At 53.2% G+C, this 27,786-nt stretch overlaps 1 protein-coding gene across 3 annotated transcripts; it reads right to left on the bottom strand.

Annotated features, from left to right (window-relative positions):
- Positions 1 to 765: 765 nt before the first annotated feature.
- Positions 766 to 26,713, bottom strand: Znf496 (zinc finger protein 496). 3 transcript variants are annotated; one of them, XM_026379944.2, is made up of 9 exons: positions 26,309 to 26,713; positions 24,951 to 25,070; positions 24,192 to 24,618; positions 23,667 to 23,850; positions 19,986 to 20,062; positions 10,584 to 10,716; positions 9,949 to 10,059; positions 9,129 to 9,242; positions 766 to 3,970 (listed from the first exon to the last, which is right to left on the bottom strand). In XM_026379944.2, exons 3-9 carry the CDS (start codon positions 24,579 to 24,581, stop codon positions 3,228 to 3,230), a joined length of 1,752 nt encoding a protein of 583 aa, XP_026235729.1. In that variant the 5' UTR covers positions 24,582 to 24,618; positions 24,951 to 25,070; positions 26,309 to 26,713; the 3' UTR covers positions 766 to 3,227. The 3 variants fall into 3 exon arrangements, with proteins under 3 accessions (XP_026235729.1, XP_026235727.1, XP_026235728.1); XM_026379942.2 differs by having other exon boundaries at positions 766 to 3,973; positions 26,309 to 26,712; XM_026379943.2 differs by having other exon boundaries at positions 766 to 3,973; positions 9,949 to 10,056; positions 26,309 to 26,711.
- Positions 26,714 to 27,786: the final 1,073 nt, after the last annotated feature.

The following is a 27,786-nucleotide window of genomic DNA, read 5'->3' as shown; positions in this document are numbered from 1 at the left end:
GGTGCTGAAAACCTGACATCAGCATGTAAGACCTGCTCTACCATGGAGTGCTACCCTTAGCCTTAGGTGTGCTTTCTCTGACTAGTAGCATTTCAGGGCAGGTATATTGTTTATTTCTCCCCAATTTTCTGTACATTTTGGCATCTTAAAAAATCTTTAAGGCTGGGGAGAGATTGCCCCTCCCAAGGCCAGCCAGTTCTTAGCTCTAGGACAAGGCTCCACTGACCAATCCTGAGATAATGGACAAAGCACACCTGACCAACATCACCTGCTTTGGAGTCATGCAAAACCCCAGCCCTCATCCTCCTCTGCGTATCCTTGCCAGCCCCTGAAGACCGGGTTAAGGACAGGGTTTCCTCATCTTCCTGGTGCAGCTGCACTGGTCAATGTGCCTTTCCTGCTTTTCATCATGACTTTTCATTTAGTTTTGGGGTGAACAGCTGACCTGACCTGACCTGTGGGATCCCAGAGTCAGGCATCTGCCTGGGTCAGGAGGCCCTAGGCCTGAAATGGGATCCTCCCCCCACTTGTTCTTCCCAACTGGGCAGGAAGCACACTGGGAAAGGGCAGAGAATCAATGTGTAGGAGCCAGGACAGTAACCACCTCTTCACCCCGACAGGACCAGATCTAACCACTGGAGGGGCCAGATCAGGTGACCATAACCAGCTAAGGCCTGAAAGCCTAACAGGACACCTGACACCCACCGCTCTGGCTGCACTGCACATGTATTCTGTAATGAAAGTCTAACACAAACGCTAAGTCAGCGAGTCTTTATTATGCACCCGTGCATCTGAGTCCGTTACGCCAAGCAACTGCAGGAACATGGCAAGAATGTGCGTCTCAGATGTGGGGTCTCAACTATGGCAAGGTGGAGGAGCTCACCTGTGGGCTCAGCCCCCATGAAGAGATGGGGAGGGATGGAAGGCACCAAGTGGACTAGCTGCTCTCAGAGGCCACAAGTACCAGGAGCCAAAAAAGTGACAAAGATGCACCTGGCCCAAGTCCCCCTGCCCCTACCCACAGAGCAGGGCCTGTTGGCTTGGAGGACTGGTGGACACGTCCTCAGAGCAGGTGGCTCCACTTGTATCTCCTGCCAGGACTCAAGCTGGGACTGGCGCTCCTTCACCCAGGAGGGTTTCTGAATCCTCAGAGAGTGTGACCCTATAGTGACTGAACTGCCTTGCTGGGCTGTGGATCAGCAATAGGGGTCCCTGACAGCACCTGTGGGGATGCAGAGCCTCCTCATGGTCCAGCTCCACAGCCTTAGTAGTGATCTGATTCTGTATTGGAGCACACCAGTAAGCTGAGCATTGCTCCCCTTTTCGACACAGTCTGAAGGTGGGGAGGCCCTTCCTGAGGCAATGGGGCCTGATGAAACCTCCTGCGGGAACACAGATGGGGAGAAACATGCACAAAGACAGCCTGCTTCCGTCCGCATACTCCTGACCCTCGGCCTTAAAGATGTGAGGCAGGTCAATACAAAAGACAAATTATTTAGAAACTAGGACCCTCAATAGTTTATTTCTGACTTAAGGTATGACCAGATGTTTTATTGCATTTACTATTCCAGGTTAACATGAGTGCATCTACCCAGGAATAGAAATCTGGTTGTAAAATTATCACCCTTATTGGGTTTAGGGTGGAAGTGTCTTGATGTGAGCAGCAAGGGGCACCAGGCACCAGAAGCACCCAGCTGGGGGTCACCCGAGTCCCAAGAGGAGCTCTGACAAACCCAGCCTGGTGTGGCTCTGAGGCTGGCTGCAGCTGCACTGAATCAAGGCTCTTCCCCACCTCACCCGCCCGCACAACCTGTCTTACAGAACAGTGAGACAAAGCTTTGGATTGTTCAACTTTGCACTACCAACAGCCAGTCACCAACAATTGAGAACCCCAGATACTGAACTTTAAGACTCTTCCTCGAAAAGGACAGCTGCCTGGGAGCGCACAGCTGGTTGGCCTGCCTGGTGGAAGGACAAGCTCCTCTGCATCAGGAAAGACAGCAGCACCACAAGATTATTTGCAGTTTGGGGGTAAACAGTGTCCCCACAAAATCCCCATGTCGGAGTCTTTCCCCCATTATCTTAGAATGTGACTATTTGGAAATGGTCCCTGCAGAGGCAGATGAGATTACAGTGGGGTAGATAGGATGGGTAACCCAACGACTGGTGTCCTCAGACACAGGAGGCAGACACACGTGGGGAGCACCACACAAAGAAGGCAGTGATAGACTGCTGCTCCTGCAAGCCAAGAACAATCATCTGCTAGCACACCCTGGCTCCAGTCCTCAGGAAGGACCAACCCTGCTGATGCCTGGACCCTGCAATCGCAGCTCCTGCACTGATGGAATACCTTCCCTGGCTAGAAGCTCCGGGATTTGCTCCTTTGTTACTGCAGTCCTAGGAAACCAACACCACCAGTAGTGAAGTGAATGCACATGAAGAACTCCAGCCACTTCATGTGAGGCTGTCCTGGGGTTGGGCTCAATCAGGCAGAACAATCCCTCTTTGGGAATTGAGCTCCCCATATTCTTAGCCAGGGTCGGGGAGAAATATAAGTGCCTTTTAAATGATGACATCTCCGTTTCCATCCCAAGAACATTTACCAAAGACCTTCAGGGTACAAAGACAAGACGTTGGGGTGGGGGTGCAACGTGGTTTAAAATATGTGCTTTGCTCTGAGACCCCCCTCTCCACCCCCAACCCCTCCAGGGCAGAGGGAAAGCATGATGGACATGGGCCCCACCAAGACTCCAGGCCCCAACATGGTTCCTGAAGAGTTCAGGGTCTCTGGGGGCTCCTGAGATGTTAAGGAACCTGGGCTGACTTGGATGACATGGCACCGATCTGTGTTGGGCCCTGACTAGGCCTTCCTCCTGGCCCATCATCCACCCGCCCAGCATCTCTCTATGGGATGGGACGTGTAGCCACCCTGGACACTCTCTGTGCTCTGGCAGGAGAGGAAGGGATGTGCCATCAAGGGGACACCGAGGTGGGGGCAGCCCAGTCTTCCTGAGGACCTGGAGAGCATCCCCGTGAGGGTGCCTAAGGCAGACGCCAAGGGCGAGTTGCACAGCAGAAATAGAAGAGGGGCTCGTTATCTGGGGAGCAGGGGGCCACCGAGGCACCTGGAGAAGTGGACACTACCTGAGAGCAGGGGACAGGAGGAGGGTCTCTGTGGGCGGTGCCGGGGCAGGGCTTAGTACCAAGGGGGCGGGAGGCACCCGGGCTCAGTAGGAGTTCAGGGCCTGCTTGGAGCGCCGCTTCATGTGCAGCCGCTCATGGCGAAGGAGGTCGCAGTTCTGCCGGAAGCTCTTGACGCAGTAGCGGCACTGGAAGGGCTGGCCCTCGTGCTTCAGGTGGATGTCACTGCGGTGCCGCACCAGCTGGTCGTGCCGCTGGAACAGCTTCCCACAGTCCCGGCACTGCTCGCCCAGCTTGGCCTTGCTCTTCTGCAGCAGGGCGTGCGTGTCCCCGCCCTGGGCCTCAGGCGCGCTCGGCTCCTCCTGTGTGCGCTGCAGTGTGTCCGGCTGCAGGTGTATCCGCCGGTGCGAGAGGAGGTGTGAGTTAAGCCGAAAACTCTTCCCGCAGGCGCCGCAGCGGTAGGGCTTCTGGGCCTCGTGGGCCTCCAGGTGCCCATCCAGGTCCTCGCTGTCACTGAAAAGCTCCCCGCACACGGAGCACTCATGCGGCTTCTCTTGCTCCCTGCGGCTCCTCAGATGCCGGATGAAGTTGACCCTCCAGCGGAAGATCTTTCCGCAGTTCGGGCACACATAGGACTTCCTGGAGGTCTGCACCTCGCCCCCCACCTCGTTGCTGTCGTCGCGGGAGGTGGAGAGGCTGCGCGGCTTCTCCGGGGAGCTCTGTGCCTCCTCTGTGCAGTACGGGCCGTGCTGTGTGTCCTCCTCCCCTGAGCTGGACAGGACGATCTCGATGGTCACCTCCTCGTCCAGGCCAGTGGGTGGGTCGCCTCCTGCTACAGGAAACCCAGGTGGGGTCAGTGGCGCTATCCAGGCTACACCCCAGTCCCCCTGAGCCTTACCCAGGAAGTTTCAGGGGAGTCCATAAACCCCAGACCCTGACCTCACCCTGGGTCCACTGTGAAGCCTGAGAAGGAAAAGAAGCATTCTGCCTATCTCTTTCCCCTCTCTCCCTCTTTCCTGCCATGCTCCCCTAACCCTCACCTTCAACCCACTTTTCCCTAGCCACAGAGACCTCTGTTCTGAGAAGGGGCACTGATCTGTGCCAAGCCTGGCCAACACACCATGTCCCGTAACCAGACACAAGGACATTCTGCCCAGACATGACACAGGACCCTTTATGCCATAGCTGGAGTTGCCACATACTGGGCACTGGAGAGCTCCGGGAACTGCAGACTCCAGCACCCCCACAGCCTGGCTTGCTCTTGGACACCACGCAGCACACTTCACTTGCCCTGTTATACATGTCAACTAAGGGGACCTGTCTAAGGGAGAGGGCTGAAGTGGGACCTGAGCCTGGCAGTGCCATCCCAGGGTAAGGCTATGTAATGGTCCCAGCCATTCAGGGAGCTCTTCAGGCTCCTCTTCTCTGCTGCCTGGACCCCATGAACTGCACAGGAAGCCAACAGGTTTTTGAGAATTTCACAGGAGCACAAACACTGCCGGCTTGGACTATGTGATGGAGAGGAAGGAGCAGTCAGGCCTCGGGGCTGCACACACCAGGCCAGCACACTATCATGCTCTGCGGAGTGTCGTTGACAAGGAGAAGGAAGAGGACCATGACCACATTGGAGGTACTGCCACCAAGGGCCCCAAGGGCATGGGCCAGAATTGGGTCAGCCTCCGCTTTTCCTGAACCAGGCCTTGGTCCAGGGCATGAAGGACAAAGTACTAAACCAGAGACTGTCATCCAGCCTGGAAATCCACGGGAATTTGTCTGGGCATGGTGGCACATGCCTGTAGTCCCAGCTACTCAGAAGATTGAGGCAGGAGAGTCTCTTGAGCCCAGGATTCAAGATCAGCCTGGGCAACATGTTGAGACCCCGTCTAAAATAAAAAAGAGAAATCTACTGGAAATTGCTAGGTTGGACTCCCTTGGATCCTAGGACCCCTCACCCTTTCTCCCTTCCCCTCCTGGGAGGAGGATGTGCATCCCATGCCTGTCCTCCACAAAGCTCTGGAGGTATACCACGTGCCTGGTTGCAGCTCCATAGCTGATAAGGGATTCTGCCTTAGGATGAATTTTACCATCCCCTCCATGCCTGATTTAGGTGTGAGTACAGACGAGACTTCGGAGGTGGGGTCGATGCTGTGGGTTAAGACTGGTGTTGTCACAGGGAAAATGTATGTTGTGTGTTGAGAATTAGCCCAACTGGTTTACAACTCCTGGGCTCTCATGACTCATGACACAGCCTGGGTAGCTGGGACCTTGGCTGCGCGGTGCCTGGGTTGGGGTGGCTGTATGCTGCATGTACGAGGGGCACAGCTAGGAGGGGCTGTGGCAGGTGGCGGGGGCTGACCGTGCACCCTCACACTCCTGTGTCAAAACCTTGACCCTGCTAGCTCAGATGTGACTGTGTTGGGAGACAGTCTGTCAGGAGGTGCTTAAGCTAAAATGAAGTGTTCTGGTGGCCTGACCAGTGTGACTGGTGCCCTTGAAACAGAAGAGAAGACATGAACAGCCTGGCATCCATAGGCCAGGGAGAGGCCAAGAGTGGGAAACCAAGCCAAGCCCCAGCCCACACCTTGGTCACGCACTTCCCGACTCCAGAATTTGGAGAAAATCAGTTTAAAATCAGGCAGTCAGTGAGACTTGGTTAAGGAAGTCCTGGCAGATTAATATCATACATATAGGAGGACATTGCCTAAAACCAGCGGAAATGACCTCAGAGTGACCCACCAATGCAAGTCAGAAAGCCCCTCGAATAGGGAAGGCAGGTGACAGGAGACTGTGACGGGAGCTTGCACGACACCAGAGGGGTGTGTATGTATGTGCACACACATACATGTATGTGGCTCTGTGTTTGCTGGGAGTGTCTATGTGTGTGCCGGGTAGTGTATGTGTATGGCTGTGTGGGCATGTATGTGGAATGTGTGTGTGTGCTGGTTGGTGTGTGTGTGTGTGTGTGTGTGTGTGTGCGTACATGCACAGGGTGGTGTGTGTGTGTCTATGTGTATGCTGTTTGGTGTGTGTACGTTTGTGTGTGGCTGTGTGGGCATGAATGTGGCATGCATGGCTGTGTGTGTGGCTGTGTGTGCTGGGTGGTGTGTGTATATGTGTGTGACTGTGTGAGCATGTATGTGGTGTGTGTGTATGTGCTGGGTGGCTGTATATGTGTGGCTGTGTGGGCAAATGTGTGTGTGTGTGTGTGCATAGGGTAGTGTGTGTGTCTATATGTGTACTGGGTGGTATGTGTGTGTGTGTGGCTATGTGGGATGTATGTGGTGTGTGTGCTGGGTAATGTGTGTGCATGTGTGTGTGCTGTGTGGTGTGTATGGGGGCTGTGTGGGCATGTATGTGGTGTGTGTGTGTTCTGGGTGGTGTGTGTGGTTGTATGTGCGCTGGGTGGTATGTGTGTGTGTGTGGCTGTGTGGGCATGTATGTGCATGTGTGTGTGCTGGCTGGTGTGCAGGTGACTCAGTGGTCCAGTGCCCTGAATTCAATCCCTGGAAACCACTCCCCCCAAAAAACAAAACAAAACAAAACACTTGCCCAGGCTAAGGTGCTGTGCCATTAGCCACAGGAATCATACCAAGAGAGCAAAACAAACATGAATGAGTAGAAAAGTGCAAAACACAATACACCACTGAGGCAACTCACAGGAAATGCAAAAGAGAAGAGAGAGTGCTGGGCACCTGGCACATGTCTATGATCCCGGCAACTCTGGGGGCTGAGAGTCATAAGTTCCAGGTCAGCCTTAGTAACTTAGGGAGACCCTTGTCCAAAAATAAAAAGGGCTGAGGATATAGCTCAGAGGTAGAGCACCCCTGGGTTAACCTCCAGTACTGTACAAAAATAAGATATTCTGCTTTGGTGACAGGAAGGTGACCATTCAGTGGCACAGTGAGTAGTAGAGAATCCCGTGTGGTCCCAGACCAGAGGGGCAGACCTCACCATTGTCAGGGGTGTGGGGTGGCAGGAAAAGTCATGCTGGAAGGAGAGTTGGCAGGATCCACCCAAATGAAAACAGGACCTACTCTGAAACTTTCCTCTCCTTCTCCAAGAAAGCCACACCTAGTGTCACCACAGGAGAGCAGGTTCTGCATCAGAGCATCCTCAGGAAGAGCAGCACAGACTCCTGTTCAAAGACGCCCGTCCACCTCCCACCAGCACCAAAGGACCATGAGAAGGGCTGTGGTCAGAGGAAGCCAGGAGGGGTCAAGGAAGCCCATCCACCTCCCATCAACACCCCAAGGTCCACGAGAAGGGCTGTGGCCAGGGGAAGCCAAGAAGGGTCAAGGAAGCCTGTCCACCTCCCACCAGCACCCCAAGGACAAGATGGACTGTGGTCAGGGGAAGCAGGAGGGGTCAGGATCAGGCACACACTGCCCTGGGCAGCACTCCCCCATGCAGAGGCAGGCCCCTCAGGAAATAAGGAGAAACCACTCTCATGGGGAGGGCTCATCTTTCCAGTCCCACCTGCTGTAAAATCCCCTTTGTGCATGTGACAGTGAACCCAGCACAATGGTCACATGCCCTGCACAGAGCTGAGTGCTAATCACACCATTCACACACCTGCCCCTTGATGATGGAACTGTCCTGCGCTCAGGGAGGAAGACCATTCCACACCCACCAGCAGTGCTCCACTGGCAACCTGCCTCAACCGCCCAGGGAAGGCTGTAGGAAGGCCTAGGGTCAGTGGTCAGCGGGAGAGACCTGAGCAAACGGAACTAGGGCCAGAGGCTGACAGAATGAGACTGTGAGAGTTTAGTTCCATAGCCCTGCCAACGCACGCATGCACACACACCTCACATGCATATGACCCACGTGTGCACACATATCTTCTAACAAACCTCACACGCATATGCCCCACGTGTGCACATACCTAACACCTCATATGCATATGCCCCATGTGTGCACATACACCTTCTAACACACCTCACATATATGCTTCACGTGTGCACACACATCTCCGAACACACCTCACACACATATGCCCCATGTATGCGCACACACACCTATTAACACAGCTCACATGCATATGCCCCACGTGTGCACACACCTTCTAACACCTCACATGCATATGCCCCACGTGTGCACACACACCTTCTAGCACACCTCCCATGCATATGCCCCACATGTGCACACACCTTCTAATACCTCGCATGCATATGCCTCATGTGTGCACACACATCTTCTAACACACCTCATACGCATATATGCCCCATGTGTGCACACACCTTCTAACATACCTCACATGCATATGCCCCACATGTGCACACACATCTTCTAACAAACCTCACACATATATGCCCCACGTGTGCACACACCTTCTAACATACCTCACATGCATATGCCCCACGTGCACACACCTTCTAACACCTCGCATGCATATGCCCCATGTGTGCACACACATCTTCTAACAAACCTCACACACATATGCCCCACGTGTGCACACACCTTCTAACACACCTCACATGTATATGACCCATGTGTGCACATATCTTCTAACACACCTCACATGCATATGCCCCACTGTGCACACACATCTCCTAATACACCTCACACGTTTATGCCCCATGTGTGAACAAACATCTCCTAACACACCTCACACATATATGCCCCACGTGTGCACACACTTCTCTGAACACACCTCACATATATGCCTCACATGTGCACACACACATTCTAACACATCTCACATGCATATGCCCCAAATGTGCACACCTGCATTCTAACATACCTCACGTGCATATGCCCCACATGTGCACACCCGCATTCTAACGCACCTCACACGTATATGCCCCATGTGTGCACACACATCTCCTAACACACCTAACATATATGCCCACGTGTGCACAGCTGCATTCAAACACACCTCACACGTGTATGTCCCACGTGTGCACACACATCTCCTAACACACCTCACACACATGTGCACCACGTGTGCACACACCAGTGCAGTAGCACATGCCCATGTGCCCCCTCACCTGGGCAGGTGCTCTGGGCGAGCACCATCTGCTGGCAGGTCTGGAGCTCGGGCACCTGCAGCTCCTCCCACTTCCTTCTTTCTTCCATGGGGAATGGCTGCAGGCTGGGAAAGTCTTTCCAGAGAAGAAAAGGAAAAGAAGATTCACCAGGCACTGTACCCCCTGGAGGAGGCACCTGAGCAGACATAGGCTACGGCCCTCCTTGGCCAGCCCCTATAGCCACAAGGCAAGGGGTGACACCAAAACCCGGTTCTGAAGCTGGACGGAACCAGTGTGGATCCTGGTCCTGCTTGCTCATTTCTGTGGTCAGAGACAAGTGACTTAGGTCACTTCCATGTCCTGTGCTGGGTTTGCCGCAGACCTGCAGACCCCACCATGCCGGGGTGGGGTGGGGCGTACCTGTTCCTGGTGCACACATCCACACTGGCTCAGTGCCAGTGCTAGGTCCCAAGAGGGAAAGAGGCCAGGGGACGCTGCGGATTCTGTGCAAGTCTGGCTTCACAGTGTGGAGGCAGAGGGGGCAAACCCAGCATGTGCAGAACTCCAGCCTCTCCCTCCCCCTGGGTGCCCTCACACCCCTGCAGGAGGAGGGTGGTAGCAGGATGGGACAGGCAAGTGTCCAGAAGGCCCTATCCAGAGAACTCCCCGCTAACCTGGCCTGCTATGGACACCTGACCCTCCACAAGGGCCTGAAATTATCAGCAAAAACAGGAGATACTTACAGGCTGGGCAGGGCTTGGGCTGCAGCCGATCAGAGCTGGGAAGAAGCTGGGAAAGGCCCAGCTCTGGCCTTCCACCTACTTCTGGAATGGTCACTCACCTAAGTAGGAGACCTGTGGCTCCTCTTTCCCCTGGAGGTCCTGCAGCTCTGGAACCCGGGGCCCATTCTCCTCTCCCTGGAGCAGATCTGGCTGGGCTGCTGGGTCATCTGCTCAAAAGAGGGCAGGATAGGCCTGCATCAGCCATCTGCTCCTGCAGACAACCAGGGCAGGCTGCCCAGGGGACTCCCCTTCAGGCCCAGAGGGAGGAGGTGGAGGGAGGCCGTTGGGAGAGCAGTCAGGGATGTGCAGGGTGCACACGTGCAAAGGCCAGAGCAAGCAGGGCAGCAGGGGGCATGCAGCCAAGGCGGGCCTGTGGCTAGGGCATGGCTCTGAGGCGCACAGGAGGTTGGAGGAGACGACAGGGTGAGAATGGCCAGAGAGCCAAACACTGAGACCACGTCCTGTGGGGCTCTGTGGGAGGGAAAGCCAGGCGAGCCTGAGCAGCAGGGGCAAGATGGCAGAGCAGCCAACCAGACAACAGTCTATGGAGTTGCTGCACAGGTGACCCCTTGAGGCTGGAGGGTGAACAGGGTGCTCTGATGCAGACCTGCCGCCTGATCCTCCGGGAGGAGGCTGGCCTTAGGGAGAGAGACCTCAGGTTGCGCGGCCTCGGTAGGGAGGGGTTAAGCCTTACTCGCAGGCATGGAGACCCCGTAGTCCTCCCCAATGATGAACTCTCCGTAGAAGCCCGTCTGGGCGGGGTCGAGAAGGGACCAGTCCTCTTCTGAGAAGCATAAAATCATGTCCTTGAATGGAGAAACCCGGTTCTGAAACCACAGGAGAGCATGGGTGGCTCAGGGGGCGGCTGGTGCCCTAGTCCGACAGGCCGCTGGGGCGCGACACCACAAGCAGTGGAAGTGGTCTCACAGGTCTGGGGCTGGACGCCAAGGCCTCAGCAAGGCCTTCATTCTGGGGCACGGGGTGCGGCTGGAGGGTGGGGAGCTTCCCGGGGCCCCTCAGGTGTGTGCTATTTGTGTTCCCACCGTGCAGACCTCCTCAGAACGGAGCCACTCCAACTCGGCTAAACTGACAGGATCTTGGAATTCCTCAGGCAAAGGCCTCGCCTACAGTGCTCTTGACCTCAGAACCCTCCTCTTTTGAGAAGGCCAGGCTTCCCCTTTTGGAGTCATGACAGGAAGGCCTACATCTTTCCCTTGTGGTCCAATTGACTCCAGCTGCTGAGGGGGCAGTTCTTAACATGTCCTCTAAGCTTCCTAAGGTGGTTACACAGAACTCACTGTAATAAAACCCACTCTCTGCAGCAGCAGTAAGGAGAGCCAACTTCCACCTTGGGATCCAGCCTGGGGACTGGTACCCGAGGAGACATCTCCCTTAAGAATTCCCAACATGGGCTGGGATAGCTCAGTTGGCAGAGTGCTTGCCTCCATGCACAAGGCCCTGGGTTCCATCCCCAGCCCCTGGAAAGGCCCCTCCTGGTGCCCTACCTAGGCTGGGATGCTCAGTGGCACCGTGTCTGCTTAGCACGTGAAAAGCCCTGGGTTCCATCCCCAGCACTGCAGAGAACAATATGCAGACAGGTACTTCTTCAACTGTCCCCTGTGCAGATTAAGTCAAGGGGACTGACCACAAAGACATGAAAGGCAGCCTGGGACTGTGGTCTCAGCTTGTTCCTGTCTGCAGAGGAGCAAGCAGCACCATGGGCCATGGATGCACTGAAGGGTGGCTCAGGAATGGCCAGCCCCGGGAACCTACTCACACCTGCCTGTCTGATTCTGACCGAGTCTCCCACCCAACACTGGTGAGTTCCTTCAAACTTTCCTCTGGACCCAAACAACCCATTTTGGATAGGGACTGTCGGGCTGCAATATTCCATGGTCACCAGGGAAGGAGGAGGGCTCTCCTCCTCAGGGATAACCCTTTACCATGGTGCTGGGTAAGAACCCTTCCCACCACCTTGGCAGCATTGCCAAGGACACTGCCAGTCCCCGTTCAGGAACTGGGGACTCCTGACCCAAAGCTGCCTCAGGTAACTGAATCACTCACTTACATATGGCGATTAACACGCCTTCCCTACGTAACTGTGTATGCATCAGTGCCTCTGATGACGCAGAAACCCATTAAGAAAATATTACAAGCCCTCTCCTCGGGCGCATCTCTAAGGAGGAAGGAGGAAGCAGGAGGTGCCTGTTTGGTGATCTTTTTAGTTGGTTATCAGACAGTTCCTGTTCAGAAGACAGCACGTTGGCAGAACAGTTCTGCTCTGCCTTCTTTCAACTGTTCTAATCTCTACATGCTGTACCTTGACAAAAGCCTGGACTGACCCCAAGAAACCTCTGGAAAAGTAGGAGCCCCTCAGGAACTTAACTGGGTGTGCTCGGTCTCTGCCCTCTTGTGGTCCTAACTGGACTAAAAGACACCTCACTGTTGTAATCTACAAATTTCCCCAAACCATAAAAATAAAGTGCTTCATACAATTTATTGGAAAATATTTCAAAATAGGAATTTTGTGGAAGAAAACACGTATGAGGGAGAAACCAAAAAGAAACAGCAGATCACGCTTCAAAAGTCTGCCCTTGCCTCTGGTTAAATTTCTGAAGGAGACAGACGAGATGTGGGGGCTGGAGAGACAGCTTCCAGTGGATGTCCTCTGGACCCTTGGACTCCTTTCCCCCTCATACCGGCTCTTGTTTATGATTCAAACCTAGGAATGGGAGTGACACAGTGGACACACACAGGCCACTGTCCAACTAGACCACCAACTCAGCACCAGGATTCCGCCCTGGGGACATGTATTGTGTCTGGAGGCTGCTTCTTGTCACAGAGGGGGGCAACTGCTGGCATGGGTAGAACCAAGGATGCTGGTTCATCCTGACACACATGGGACAGCCCCACATGACCAGAGACACATGGCCAGGACAGCGCCACCGCTTGGACATTGCTTCACAGCACCCAAGAAACCCAACACTGGCTAGGAACCCAATTCCTTCCTTCTTGTGTCTTCTGCGGTGCTGGGACAGAACCCAGGCCCTCACTTGTGCTAGGCCAGTGCACACCACTGAGCCCACTCTGGCCCTCTGATGCGTCCTGAATAAGATGGCATCACTTTTCCAGGGAAAACCAGCTGCCAGGAGTTGGCCAGGGCACTGTGAAGCAGTCCACGATAGAAACTGCTGGGCCAGAGCTTCTGAAGGGGCTGGAGAAATCTTGCTGAACACAGACTGTGTCCAAATGTCAACCGTCGGAACACAAGTGAGATCCGACAGTCTCCCTCATGTTCAGTTATTGGTGTGGTCACTTGGTTTTGTAAAGCCTCACCCAATTAGAAACGATCAGAAGAAGCTGCTCCACAGGTCATGCACATGCATGAGAGGAACTGTGTGGGTGAGGTGGTGTGTAGCACAAGGGCAGCTGTGACCCAGCAGACCCGGGACGCCCCCAGGGATGTGGCTGGGGCACAGCGAAGATGCCTGCAGATGGAAGGACAGCACTGCATCCCGGAGCATTTCACTCCTCGAGGGGACAGCATGGCAGTTTGGTGTATCTTTAAATGACAAACTCTTGTTACCTTCACCTTGATATTTAAGGTTCCCTTGTGCCAGGGGGCCTGGGTCTAGTGCACTGAACTCAATGAACGTGTCCACTGTCAGAAATCACCATGGCTGCAACCTTTGCTCTGTCAATAATGCTTAGGGTTTTTCCAGTATTTTCCATTATAAACAACAGCTCCACAAGCTGTCCTGCCTGTCTCCCCTCCCCGTCCACTCCCACCCTGTTCTGAGAGCACACTGCCACCTGCCACTGCCTACTGCCACCTGGGCCACCATCCCAGGTTTGTTGGCCAATCGTATTTCAGTTTCACCTTTTTGTGATGCCTGTTTACCTTCTTGGTGTACATTTCTATTTTTCTCTTCTTCTTTTCCTGTGGAGTTGTGGTGGACCCAGGACCTATCCTGAGCTCCACAGGTGCTCCATATCTCAACCACACCTCCTATTAAGCTTCTATTTTCTGATGGGTTGCTTTTGTCTCCTTTTTTTTTTTTTTTTCAAACTGGCTTATAATTTTGTGGCTATATTTCACTATTGCATGGAAAGGATAAAACTATTTTAATTTTAAAATTCAAAAAATATTTAAATGTATTTCAATCATTTCACAGTCACATAAGTAATTGGTACTACTAGTGACACAGAATAACTGCCAGCAAGTGTTTAAGAGATTAGTGTGGGATTGGGATGCAGCTCAGTGGAAAAGCCCAGGCTTAGTGTGTGAGAGGCCCCTATTCAATTCCCAACACCAGAAAAAGAAAAAAATTAACATGGTAATTGGTAATAATTTTGATAAAAGCTCCAAAATCAGAAATGTAATTTTGAAACAAAAATAGACTAATGGGGGCCAGGGTTGTGGCTCAGTGGTAGAATGCTTGCCTAGCATGCGTGAGGCCCTGGGTTTGATCCCTGGCACCACATAAAAATAAAAACAAATAAAGGTATTGTGTCCATCTACAACTAAAAAAATATTTTTTAAAAAATTGACTGATGAAGAAAAGAAGAAAAAGTCCAGAAACAAATTGGTGCAGCCCTCTCTGAGCAGTGAAGTGGCAGCCCGGGTGGGCTGGAGCATAGGCTGTAGCTGCACAGAACCCCCACACCAGTGTGGACCCAAAGGTGGCAAGCCAGGACGGCGGGGAGCCAGAGCATGCCAACCTGTTGCGATTGGCACATGGCCTGTCCCAGGGCAGGGGCCCGCTCCACGGAACACCACAGCCAGAGTCCCCAGCTCCACTTCAACCTCTGGTTTCCTGACCAACAGGAGAAAACAAATGGGGCCACCCTGATGGCAGTTCAGGCTCAAAAGTTCACCAACAGTGTTGGTGCTTTTCCAAACCAGGATCAGCATGAGTCTGGACCAACAGCTCTGACCCAAGTGCTATATAAACATATAAACCCCAGACTAAAACACCAGGTGGCAAGCAGCTACTAGGTGCCCTCTCACCCTGCGGGAGTTCTGTCTCTATTCTTCACACAACACTGAGAGCTGAAAAAGAGTGGCCATGGAGAAGGAACTGGCTTTGAGCTGATGCCAGCAGGCCTCCCCTGCTGTGATTAGCTGCCAACAACATTTAAAATGGGCCTTCTTGCTGCAGAGGCCTACAGCTCGCACAGAGCACCCTTGAGCAGAAGTGGTGAACCCAGCTCCAGCTCAAACCCTGGTTTCATTGGTTCACGTAAATAAGTCAACCAAAGGGCATGGAGGCACACATTTGCAATCCCAGTAACTTGGGAGTCTGAGGCAGGAGAATTGCAAGTGCAAACCCAGTCTAAGCCACTTAGCCAGACCCTGTCTCTAAATAAAAAACAAAAAATAAAAAGCACTGAGAAAGAAAGGAAGAGAAAAGAAAAAGAAGAAACAGCACTGAGCACAGACAACATAAATTAATTTTAAAAGCTCGGAGAAAGCCCACTTTCTCAGCCATAGGGCCAGGAGGGGCAGCTTATCAAGACAGACAATAACCAGAACATTCCAGCTACACAACCCAGAATAACACAGTGGCCTCCCCTTACCTGCACCCACACAGCAGAAAGAGTCAGACACACACTCCATCAGGGCCCTGCCTGGTGGCCCTGAGGCCCAGCAGGGAATGGGACGTCCATCCCTGTAGGTTGGTAACAGTCCCTAGCCCAGTCTAGCATCAAGCTGCACTGCCACTTTAGCACTGCAGAGCCCAACAAGAACCAACTGTCCCTCAATGGCATTAGCACATGGGGCACCCTCCCCTTCCATGATGTCACAAAAACAAACCAGATGGCTTATTGAAGGTGTGAATGGGACCCAGAGTCTCCTGAGACATGTGTAGAGGTGTCAACAGAAAATCCCTCTCCACTTCAAGAACCAAGCTCTCAATGAGAAAAGAACCGGCAGGAGCCACCCCAAGATGACAGAGGTGCCGGAATATCTGCAGACATTGGAGCTGGGATATGTGCGGAACGGGGGGCAAAATGGCACCTCCCAGAGGGAAGTGAGGCGGAGGCCCCCTGCAGGACTGCTGAGGAGCACAGCAGCCAACCTGAGGACAGACAGGCAGACACCGGGAGCTGAGAGGCCTTCCATCAGGAGATGGTGGGACTGGAAAGCACCTGGAGAAGGTTGCCACATGAGGCTTTCAGAGGACTTGGGACAGAGCCATAAATCTACAGATGCCAAAAAGCTGAGCAAACCCTAACCGGCCGACCTGAAGAGATGCACACCAAGACCCAGGACAAGAAGACATGAGGCTTCCGAGTGACCACAGAGCAGGGGGGCCCTGCCCAAGGCACAGCCCCTCAATAGAAGCCACCTTCTCATCAGAGGCCACGCAGGCCAGAGGGAGGTGGCAGAGCTTCCCAGTGCCAAGAAGCTGCCAATGACGAATCTTGTGTGTGTGTGCATGTGTGTGTGTGTGTGTGCGCGCGCGCACAAGAGAGAGAGTCGACACACAAATCAAGACACAGCAGGACACCCAAGTGCATACCCATGGTGCTGGGGTCTAAACACAGGGGCGCACTACCACTGAGCCACATCCTCAGCCCTTTTTACTTTTTATTTGAAATAGGGCTTCACTAAGTTGCTGAGGCTGACCTTGAACTTGGCCATCTTCCTGCCTCAGCCTGGGAATTGCTGGGGTTACAGGTCTCGCCTGGTTCAACTATGAATCCTGCATCTGATGAAAATGTCCTTCAGGCATGAAGGGGAAATTAGGACATTCCCAGATGAAGAAGCAGTAGGTAAGCTGGTCACCTGCAGACCTGCCCTAAAGAAACCATTAAGGAAACAATGTAGGAGTGGACCATGGGACACAGAAAGGAAGAATGTCCACGAAACCGTGAGCAGACACCACAGGTTTCTTCCTCCCATCTGTGGAGAACATGTGCTATATGGAGGCAGGCGCTCTCTGCAGTGTTAGCCTGAGCACAGAGGGCACATCTCGGACAGCCCTGCTGGCCGAGGGGCGGTAGAGGACGCAAAGGGAGGGAAGCCTCATGCTTCTGTCAAGCTTGTGAACAAGGACCAAGCAGGCTGCAGCATGCTGTGAGGGAGCTGCAGACACACTGGACCACACGCCAAGACGTCAGAAGAGGTCCACAAGAGGGCCCAACAGCCCACAGAAAGGCAGGAGAGGGAGAGCAGAACAAAAACAAGTCTGGAAATAATAATGTAACAAAGTCTCAACACGTGAATGAAGACACAGCAAGCGAGCTGGAGTAGGCTCTGCCCCTGGAGCGCTTGCTTAGGTGCATGAGATCCGGGGTTGGATCCCCAGCAGCACAAACCAAAAGAAGCCAAAGAAATAAAATAAAAAGGCCCCCCAAAAGAGAGCAGCTGACAGAGTGGATTAAAAAAAAAAAAACATGATTCCACAGCACGATGTCAAAAAAAAAAAAAGAAAAAAAACCACTTTAAATACAAGGATAGAGCAAGAAACAGCAGATTCATGGGAAAAGGATAGAAAAATTACATTGTGGGATCATTTATTAAGAGAAGAAAAGCTATATAAACACCAGATAGGGTAGGCTTCAGACTAAAAAAAGATTACCAGGGAAAGAGGGACGTCATATTGTAATAACTGGGCCAGTCCCAGAAAGTACAGTGTCCATGTGCCAACAAGAGCTGATATGACACTCGAGGAGAGCCTGACTGAGAGGCCACAGGGCCCCAGCCTGCACACCTGGAACCCCACTCCTCTGTCAAGAGTGAGGGGCCAGCCAGGTGCAGTGCACACCTTAACTCCAGTGGCTCAGGGGGCTGAGGCAGGAGGACCACAAGTTTGAGGCTGGCCTCGGGAACTTCACAAGACCCTGTCTCAAAAATAAAAATATAAAGGGCTGGGGATGCGATTCAGTGGTAAAGAGCCCCAGTTCGGTCCCCAGTAGCCAGGTTACAAAAGGCAGGGCATCCAGCAACGGTCTGCCCACACTGACAGAGCACGTCACCCACCACGACCAGAACATTCTTCCAAAAGCTCCAGAACATACGCCAAGGAACCGAACTCTTGGAGAGAGGGAGTAGGGATCTCGAAAGTTTGAAAAGAAGTGAAAGAATTGAGAGCATCCAGCAAGTGTGAACTAATTAGCAGAATCCACAGCAGAAAGATATCAGGAGAGTCACCACATCCTTGGGATTAAACAACACATCCCAGAGTCCTTGAGTTACAGGAAGGCATAGGGAAGTGAGAGAAATGAAGGAAATGGGAACTCCAAAATGCAGTTTGTGGGACAGTTAAAACAGTGCTGCAGGGGCTGGGGATGTGGCTCAAGCGGTAGCGCGCTCGCCTGGCATGCGTGCGGCCCAGGTTCGATCCTCAGCACCACTTACAAATAAAGATGTTGTGTCTACCGAAAACTAGAAAATAAATATTAAAAAAATCAAAACAAACAAACAAACAACAACAAAAAAAAAAACCAGTGCTGCATCCCCAGCCAGACGGGGTAGTGCACACCTGCAATCTCAGTGACTCAGGAGGCTGAGGCAGGAGGATGGCAAGTGGGAGGTCAGCCTGGGCAACTTAGCAAGGTCCTAAGCTGCTAAGTGAGGCCCCATCTCTAAATTAATAAAAATTAAAATGGGGGAAGAGAGGGGAGATGAGAATGGGAAAGATAGTAGAATGAACCGGACATCACTTTCCCATGTTCAAATAACGCACGACAGTGTAACTCCACATCAGGTACAACCACAAGAATGGGAAGTTATACTCCATGTACATATGGTATGTCAAAATACACTCTCCAGTCATGTGTAATGAAAAAGAACAAATTAAAAAATAATAGAATAGGGCTAGGGACATGGCTCAGTGGCAGAGCACCCTGGGTGTTCAGGCCCCAAGACACAAGACACACAACACACACCTTGCTCTGCTAAAGACCCTGACCTCAGTAAGGGGATGCAAGACCAGCCACAGAGTGGAGAGAGCATTCACAAAATGCACATCCAACGGAGGATGAGTACTGGAATATGTAAAGAGCTTTGAGAACTCAAAAATAGGAAACTAAAGGGTGTAACTTGAGATAAGCAAAGTCAGACAGAGGTGACGCCAGTACAGCCAGCTAGCATCCTGAATGTCTGTCCTTTCCTCTCAGAATGGCTCAGACAGCAACAGGGACAGCACCAAGTGCTGGCAGGGCATAGAGGACCAGGCTACCTGGACACAGAAGTGGGCAGGCAGCCCTCTGGGAAGGATGTGGTGGCTTCTCATAAAACCCAGTGTGCACTACCACGCCCAATAACTGCCGAACACCAAAGTCCACACGCAGGCCGTGCACAACTGTGCGTTGTGGCTTCACACCAGAGGCTCCTGGACAGGTGGACGCTAAAGGAACCCTGGGGCTTCCACGCATGAAGACGACCACTCAGCAAGGGCAGGAACACAGTGAAGGTCACACACCATGGAATCCATTTCCATAACACTCCTGAGACTAAGTGTCTTCCCGAACACAGGACCCTGGTGGGAATGGGGGTGCGCAAAGCAGGTGGCCCTGGGGCAACAGGAGGCTCCTGGGTGAGGTGAGTGTTCAGTACCTTGCATGTGTCCTAGTTTGCTCCTGGACTGTCCCCACTGCTCCTGTACTGAAGGCAGGTCCCCAGCTGGTGATGCTATTGGGAGGTAGTGGACACCTTGGCAGGTGGGGCGCAGTGGGAACAGGTGAGTCACCAGTATGGCCTTGAAGGGTGGACCATGTCCCCAGGCCCTTCCCTCTCTGCCTCCTGGCCACCATGAGTGCAGCAGTGGTGCTCCATCACACCCTCCCAGCTGTGACCACCTGGCTGCAGGGAGCCCAGTGACCTTGGGCTAAGACCTCCTTCCATGGCATCTACCCAGTGCTTCCTACAGGTGGCCTGGCAGTCAGCATGGCACTCAGGACCACAGGGGCAGGGGAGGAGCGGGGCACTCTAAGCCCAACCCTGCCCACTCTGGTTTTCCAGGGCTCAGGCTAAATGTCCTGTGTAGCAGGCAGCGAGCTGGCTAGGGCCCTGGGAAGCTGCCCTGGAGTGTGGCTTAGACAGAGCAACATAGGATTCTCAAGGACTCCTGCAGAAATCACTTACCGGGGGCAGCTGGAGGGTGGTCATCTGCTCTGCATCCCCCATGCTCTCCTCCTGAAGAAGGGAGGTGTCTTGCGGAACTGAAAGAGACAGGGCAGGCAGGGTGTCCTGAAGGTGGCCAGGTCAGGCACTGCCACCTCTGGAGCTCCCTGGGACTCCTCTGCTTCAGTTGCGGTAAGCAAAGAAAATCCTAAGAGAAACACCAACAGGGCGCCGCTTCACGGTGCTTTTCTAAACCCCAGTCTTGCTCTCGTCTACAAAACGAGGGTCCCAAGATGATGCGCGTGAGAGGCACTTTCCAACCACACCGACTTTGCTTTCTGATATGACAACAGGGGCTGGAACTCAGCACCACCAACGATTAGCTGTCCGACCTCTGGAGGTCCAGGGACCTCAGTTCTGCGTCTATGATATGGGAAGCAAAGGTTAAAGCTCCTTGGAGTGACGGCATCAGAGAGGACTGATACCATCATAGGCTCTGCGGAGGCTGAGGCAAGGGATCACTTGAACTCTATGGCGCACATGCACACACGAGGGCTGCGGGCAAGGAGGACTGCCGCACAGCCCTGGTGTCACATAAACTACTGTATTTAAAAGTCTGTAAACTGCCACACTCCTTAAGACCAGCAAGCTGAGGGCTGGTGAGCATGGGGAAGAAGAACTGCAGAGCGGCCACAGGGCAGGCAGTGCAAGGGTCCTCAAAAATTTAAAAGTGACCACTGAACCATGCAGCAATCCCTCTTGTGCACGCCCAGGCGGAGCAGGCGCCATCAAGAGAGAAGGCTCTCAAGTGGACTGCAGCAGGGTTCTCCAGCCCAGTCAGCACCCACTGACATGACGGACACAGAAAATGTGGTTCCCACACAGTGAGATACTGTTCACCCCCCCCCTTTTTTTTAAGAGAGAGTGAGAGAGGAGAGAGAGAAAGAGAGAATTTTTAATATTTATTTTTAGTTCTCGGCGGACACAACATCTTTGTTGGTATGTGGTGCTGAGGATCGAACCGGGGCCGCACGCATACCAGGCGAGAGCGCTACCGCTTGAGCCACATCCCCAGCCCACTGTTCACCCTTAATGTAAGCAACTCCTGTAGCTGTGTCATAGATGAACTGGAGGACATCACACCAACTGAAATAAGCCAGGCACTGGAAAGAGCTGCAAGACCTTGCTTAAAGTCACCCAAGCAGTCCCACTCACAGAAGCAGAGGATATAAAAGGGTCATCAGAGGCTGCAGGAGGGGTGGGGCTGCAGGGGTCAAAGGGTACAGGCTTCAGTTAGCCAGAGGAACTCCAGGAGACTGGTGTATAATTAGTACAATGTATCACACATCTGAAAGCTGCCACAAGAGAAGTTACAAAGTGTTTGGACCAAGGAAAAGAGGTAAGTATATGAGGCAATGCAAATGTTGATCAGCTTAATTATTTTACAATGTATCAAGGTGTCACCTTATACCCCATGAGTTTAATATGTGCAGTTCCTGTCAATTTAAAAACAGAAATCAGGAGCTGGGGGTGTGGCTTAGTGGGAAATTTAATAGACATGTTGGTTGTTTTTATTGGAAAAACTTATTAAAATGCCACTTATTATAAAGCCACTTGCACACATCACACGAATGCACACCTGGTTTTCCACTATGACCACAAAGCAACGTGGCAAGTCCACCCAGACAAACCCATACACCAGCCATCCTTCAACTCAAAGCTGCCACACCTCCCTTGGTAATCAGCCCCACAACCAGCTGAGGATTGAATGTGCAGTGGTGGGGGGCGGACGGGCACAACAAAAGCACATTTTATTGAACTGGTCAGGGTGTTTTCTGCCATTATTCTCTAGACCATGCAGTGTCACGATAATCCATATAGGCTTTGCATTTCATTAGACATTACAAACAACCCAGAGAGGATTTAAAGTACAGGAGGACATGGCTAAGATACATGCAAATCTGCTGTTCTTGCCAAGCATGGAGGAGCTCGCCTATAATCTCAGAGACTTGGGGGCTGAGGCAGAGGACAGAAAGTTCAAACCTAGTCTTAGCAATCTAGCAAGGTCCTCAGCAATTTAGCAAGATCTTGTTTCAAAATAAAAAATAAAGGGAGGGCTGGGGTTGTGGTTTAGTGGTAGAACACTTGCCTGGCATGTGTGGCACTGAGTTCAATCCTCAGCGCCACATAAAAATAAATAAACAAAATAAAGGCATTGTATATATCTACAACTAAAAATATTTTTTAAATTTAAAAAAATAAACATAAATAAATGAATGGGGCTGAGGATGTGGCTCAGTGATTAAGCACCCATGGGTTCAATCCCTGATACAAAAAAATAAATAAAAAATAAAAATGGTGCAACCAATCTGGAAAGCAGTATGGAGATTCCTTACAAAACTTTAAATGGAACCACCATTTGACCCAGCTATTCCACTCCTTGGTTTATACCCAAAGGACTTAAAATTAGCATACTGTAGTGATGCAGCCACATCAATGTTGTTTATAACAACTCGATTCACAATAGCTAAACTGTGGAACCAATCTAGAATGCCCTTCAATAGGTGAATGGATAAAGAAACTGTCATGCAAATACACAATGGAATATTACTCAGCATTAAAAGGAAATAAAAGTATGGCATTTGCAGGAAAATGGATGGAATTGGAGAATATCATAATAAGCGAAGTAAGCCAATCTCAAAAAACCAAAGACTGAATGCTCTGTCTGATAAATGGATGCTGATCCACAATGGGAGGGGGATGGGAAAAATGGAAGAACTTTGATTGGGTAAAGGGGAGGGAGAAGAGAGGAGGGAGCATGGGGGCAGGAAAGATGTTGGAATGAGATGGACATCATTACCCCAGGTACATGTATGACTGCACACATGGTGTGACGCCACATCAGGTACAACCAGAGAAATGAAAAGTTGTCCTACAGTTGTATACAATGAATCAGAGTGCATTCTGCTATCATATATACCTAATTAAAATAAATAAATAAATTTTTTAAAAAATAATATATATATATATATATATATATATATATATATATATATATATATATATATATAAAATGCTGATCTGTATAAGAAACCTGAGTACACCTGGGTTTTGGCAGCACAAAGGGGTTGTGGAACAGGAGCTACTTTGTCAAGGAAATAGTGGTTATGAGAGCCAAGAAGACATGGTCAGGCGGGCACTGTGATATAGTCCTGAAATCCCAGCATCTCAGGAGACAGGCAGGGGAATCACAAGTTCAAAGCCAACCTCAGCACTTTGGCAAGACCCTGTCTCAAAATAAATAAAAAGTGCTGGGGATGCAGCTCATGTAGAGGACTCCTGGTTCAATCCAATACCAACATAAAAGGTGCCATGGCCATGCTGAGTTCAGGCCACAGGCAGTTCCTGGTAGTCTGCAATGACAAAACCCACAGATAGGCACAGGTTCAAAGACATGAGACAGCTCAATCTGGAGGATTGCTACCCACGAAGAGGTCCCTCTGAGACGGCCTAGAAGACACCCTTACGAGATTGATTCAGTTGTTCTACAGAAGGACACAGACCTTATTAATAGTTCACAGCTCCTCAGGGACAGAAGAAAGCAGCTGTCATGAGAAACCATCACCTTAACAAAAACCCAAGCATACAAGGACAGGGTTGCGTACCCCAGCTCATCCTTTCCGTGCCCCATGGGCTGCATACCTGGGTCCTCGCTGAGCTGGTTTGGTATTCTGCTGAGGATCCCCAGGCCCTGAGTTGGGGCCATGGGCTGGCTATCATGACTTTTAGTGAGGTCACTCTGGGGTTCTACTGGCCGCCGTTCTTGCTCCTGGTCTGGAGGGCCATCCCCATCGTCAATCACCACAGGGTCTTCACAGTGCTTGAGCTGCAATTCCAGAAGGAACTTTTCAGAGCCAGGTGGAGAGGACCCTGGCCTGGGTTAGGCTTGTGGGCTATGCAGAAGCTGGGGAAGACCCTGCCCCCTGTGCTGCTGACTGAGACCCAACAGCTAACCAGCAAAGGCTTACCCTGGGTTTTGACAGGACTGCATAGGATATTAGGAATTTTAGAGAGCAAAACTTACTTTCCTAGAAAACTAAACTGTATTCTGGGCCAACCAAAGTACATGACTTTAGATAGAACTCTTCAGCCCTGGTCAGGGTTACAGGACCCCAGCAAAAGCTTGAGCACAGGGCTGAGCTTTCCCTCCCCTGTGCCCCTGCTCACCCACTGCCAGGGTCTCCCCGGCTCGCGTTCCAGCGCCTCCACAGCAGCCACCGCCTGCTCACCACTCTCAGGTTCCTGTGCCCGCACCCAGCTCTGGATCTCCCGAGGCAGGATGGCCAGGAACTGCTCCAGCACCAGCAGCTCCAGGATCTGCTCTTTGGTGTGCCTCTCCAGCCGTAGCCAGCCCCGGCATAGGTCCCAGAGGCGGTGCAGGGCTTCCCTCGGGCCCGCAGCCTCCTGGTAGCGGAAACGGCGGAAGAGACGCCTGGAGGACTCAGGGCTGGGAAGCTCTCCCTGGGGGCCTGGGTTTTCTCCAGGAGGACTCTTCATTTTCCTGGGCTCCTCACTCTCCTTTGGAGCCAAGACTCTGGGGCACAGGGCTGTGGGCATGATGGGATTTGATGGGGGTCAGCAGCAGAAGACGACCCTATTTCCAAACAGAAATCACTGGCTTTAATGCTGTGGTCTCCTTTGGTTGTTTCTGGGGGTAATGAGAGGAAAGTGTGACAAAGCCCACAAAGACCAGCCCTTCAAAGAAACCCAAGGAGTGTCATCATGGCTGGTCCTCACCTATGGGGACAGAAAGAAAGGTACCATCTCCCATCAGTCTCAGTACATGTGCTTTTCCCCTAAACAGACGATGACAGACAAGCCAAGAAACCTGAGAAAAGTGGTACATTTAAACAGGAACTGGTCTTCCAACCATCCCAGACCAAGGGACCATGTGCAGAATGGGATGTAATGAAGGCTGCCAGGTACCTTTGGTGGCCAGATCCTCCTAGAGAGGACCTGAGATGGACGGTGCGCCAAGCAGGTCACTGTCTTGAAGCTTAGGAGCTTAAGTTGCTCTCCTTGTTCTTGAGACCTTTACAAAATGACCTGGAAAAACAAGGAGACACATGCATTTGAAACACATCCAGGGATGGAAAACAGATTCTGCGGTGTTGGAGGACTGACCACCACTGCTGGTACTGGATGGACCCCAAGAGCCAGAATCGGCCTTGGTAGAGGCCTACACTGGGAGGTGGGGGAGGGAGCACAAATAAGAAGGCACCCAGGCAAGAAGGGAATGTCACAAGAGGAAGCCACACATCGTTTCCAAGACAAACCTTAGACAGTTTCCCAGAGAGACCTTGTGCTCAGTGGACAGGCGAGGTGGAACATTTACCTGAACATACCTTGACCTTCAACCCTGCCTCCATCCTTTTCTTTACCTTAGTCCTCTTCAAACCCTGCTCAGTCCATGGTACACCCTTCCTCCCTGGTCCTTCCACAGTCAGGATGAAAGAGGGGGACTCTCGGAGTGTGGCCCTAATCCCTCAAGGAACCCAATTCCACAGGCTGTCACATGAGTGCTCCCTACACCTCCTAGGCTGCTAAGCACACAACCCAGCTGACACACACAGGGGCAGTGGTCACTGATCCACACCTTGAAACATGCACATCTCCCCCCTGTGCCCTTGGGTCTCTGTGATCTCAGGCATGGTGGCTTCACCCCCATCTGGTGAAGTTCTCAGCTGAGCAGCACCCTCACCTGAGGGCATTCAAGGCAGGCAGAAAGACAAGCGAGTCCAGAACAGTAACAAATCAACTGAGTGCACCAGAGAAACCGGTCTCCGGACTTCTTTGCTTTACAAAGTAAAAATACAGACAGACGCGCCCTTGACCACAGAATTTGGCTGGAACCCATGACAGCTCTCCCCACCACCGGATTCCATTCAGCCACTGCTCCTTCCTTAGGAACCCCGTCTGAACCCTACTGGCTCCTCTGGGGCACACATCACCTACCTGCTGGGTCCCTGATTACCAGGACAGCCCCTCTGCTGAGACCCTGGGGCCCACCCTCAGCCTCCAGTCCCTGCCCTCTCGGATCATCTCAGAGACGCAGTCTCGGTGGCCCGCACCTGGCGCGCGGGAGGCTCGGGAGCAGAAGCCTGATGAATGAACCCACGTTAGTCGGGGGAGGGTTCCCGCGGGGGCGGGGCTTGCTTAAAGCAAGTTCTCGGAGGAGGGACGAACCGGGTCCGCAGAAAGCGAAGAGGAGGGCCTTTTAGGCCGAGGAAGCGGAGGCTTTCGCTCCTACACGCCTCCAGCACAGCCACCTCGGGGCCCCTCACCTGCAGCCCGGGACCCCGGGCCGCGGCTCCGTCCTTCCCGCCGGGTCTCCGGTGTCCTTGCCGAAGCGGGATCAGTGCATGGGCCTGATGGTCCCCGGCAGTCCGAGACCAGCCTGCGGACCATCCAGAGCTCCGCGCTAGACTGGAAGCCCAGGGAGGCGCCTGGAAGGCGACGCGCGGCCTCAGCCCCGTGCGCGCGCTGCGGGCGGCTCTGCGCGGGCCCTGCCGGGGCAGGCCGCTCTCACCGCCGCCGCGGATCCCGCTGGCGGCCGCTCAGGCCCCTCCGCCGCCGAAAGGAAAGGCCGAGCCCTCCGGCTCCCTCCCCTGGGACACTTCCTGCTCCGCTCTAGGACCGAGGAGGTCTCCGCATCTCAGTGGTTCGCTCCCCCCGCCCCCCGGCCGAGGTGTGCGCGGGGGGTGACATCCGACACCCCCGGCCCAGCCGGCCGGCGCGCTCGGCCCCGCCCCGCGGCGCGCGCCCAGCCCCGGGCGCCGTCCGGATTCCGAGGGCCTGCTCGGGCGGGCGCGGGGCTCCGCGGCTCCTTGGGCCGGCCGCGCCCGCCGGTCTCTCCTGGGCGGGCGCCTGGCGCACACAGCTGGCACCGGGCAGGGGGCAGGGGGCGCGATGGGCAAGGGCCCGCGAGGGTGCGGTCCTCCCCGCTCCTCGCGCGCCCAGGCCCGGGCGCCGGCGGGGGGCTGTGGCCCTCCCTGGGCGGGAGCGGGGTAAGCAGAGGCGCGCGGGGCGGCGCGCGCGGCTGGTCCAGGGCGCTGTAGGCAGAGGACCCGCGCCGGTGTGCTGCGCCGCGGGCCGCCGCGGGTCTGGAAGAGCCCCTAGGGGTTCTTTCGGATGCTCTCTGACTGGGGCGTATGGACGCCTGGTAGAGCTGGCCGAAAGCCAGAATTGGGGTAGGGGGCGTGAGGCACTAGTCCTTGCCGATAGGCACAACCCCCTTCCAGCCAGAACCTTTAGTCCGAGCGTGCCCCTCCCAGGCGAGGAGGGCTGGAGAAACTCAGGATCCCTCCCCTTGTCCACTGTGCGGCACGGAAGGTATCATCCCGCGCCTTCCATGCTGGCGCGGGTGTACAGTTGCACAGTTTAAGGACCGCGGTGCACACGAGGACCCTTGCGAGCAGCGGAATGATCATGGGGAGTGCTCAGGCACTCCGTGAAGCTAGCCTGAGTGAAGGTTACTTGGTGCAAATGGCAGAGAGAGGACCAGTGAGGGGCAAGCAGAGCTAGGGCCTCAGACCCACAGACAAGGCACTATGCTGAATATAGTCTAGATTCTCAGATGGATCTTCCCGGAGTCATCCTTAATTATTCAGGCTCCAGAGTTTCGGAGAAGGCCTGTCCCCAGTTCCAAACAGTTCTCATGTCCATGACCCTTTTTCGTCTGCCCAGCAATAGAGTTGGACTCTTCCACGGACGGAAGGCAGAGAAAATTCTTCCAGAGGATTGCTACTGTGGGTTACTCTGA

Source organism: Urocitellus parryii, chromosome 1 (assembly GCF_045843805.1).
Source record: "Urocitellus parryii isolate mUroPar1 chromosome 1, mUroPar1.hap1, whole genome shotgun sequence".
NCBI classification, from domain to species: domain Eukaryota; kingdom Metazoa; phylum Chordata; class Mammalia; order Rodentia; family Sciuridae; genus Urocitellus; species Urocitellus parryii.
Note: the sequence above shows the minus strand (reverse complement) of the source record. Positions and strands in the feature narration are given on the sequence as shown.

Excerpts from the sequence above, each read along its gene's own strand:
- Znf496 (XM_026379942.2), bottom strand. The coding sequence starts at position 24,581 with ATGCCCACAGCCCTGTGCCCCAGAGTCTTGGCTCCAAAGGAGAGTGAG. Across the intron at positions 10,717-19,985 it reads CCACCCTCCAGCTGCCCCCG|AACCGGGTTTCTCCATTCAA; the intron begins GTAAGTGATTTC and ends CTGTGGTTTCAG. Across the intron at positions 3,974-9,128 it reads CGCCCAGAGCACCTGCCCAG|CAGGAGGCGACCCACCCACT; the intron begins GTGAGGGGGCAC and ends GGTTTCCTGTAG.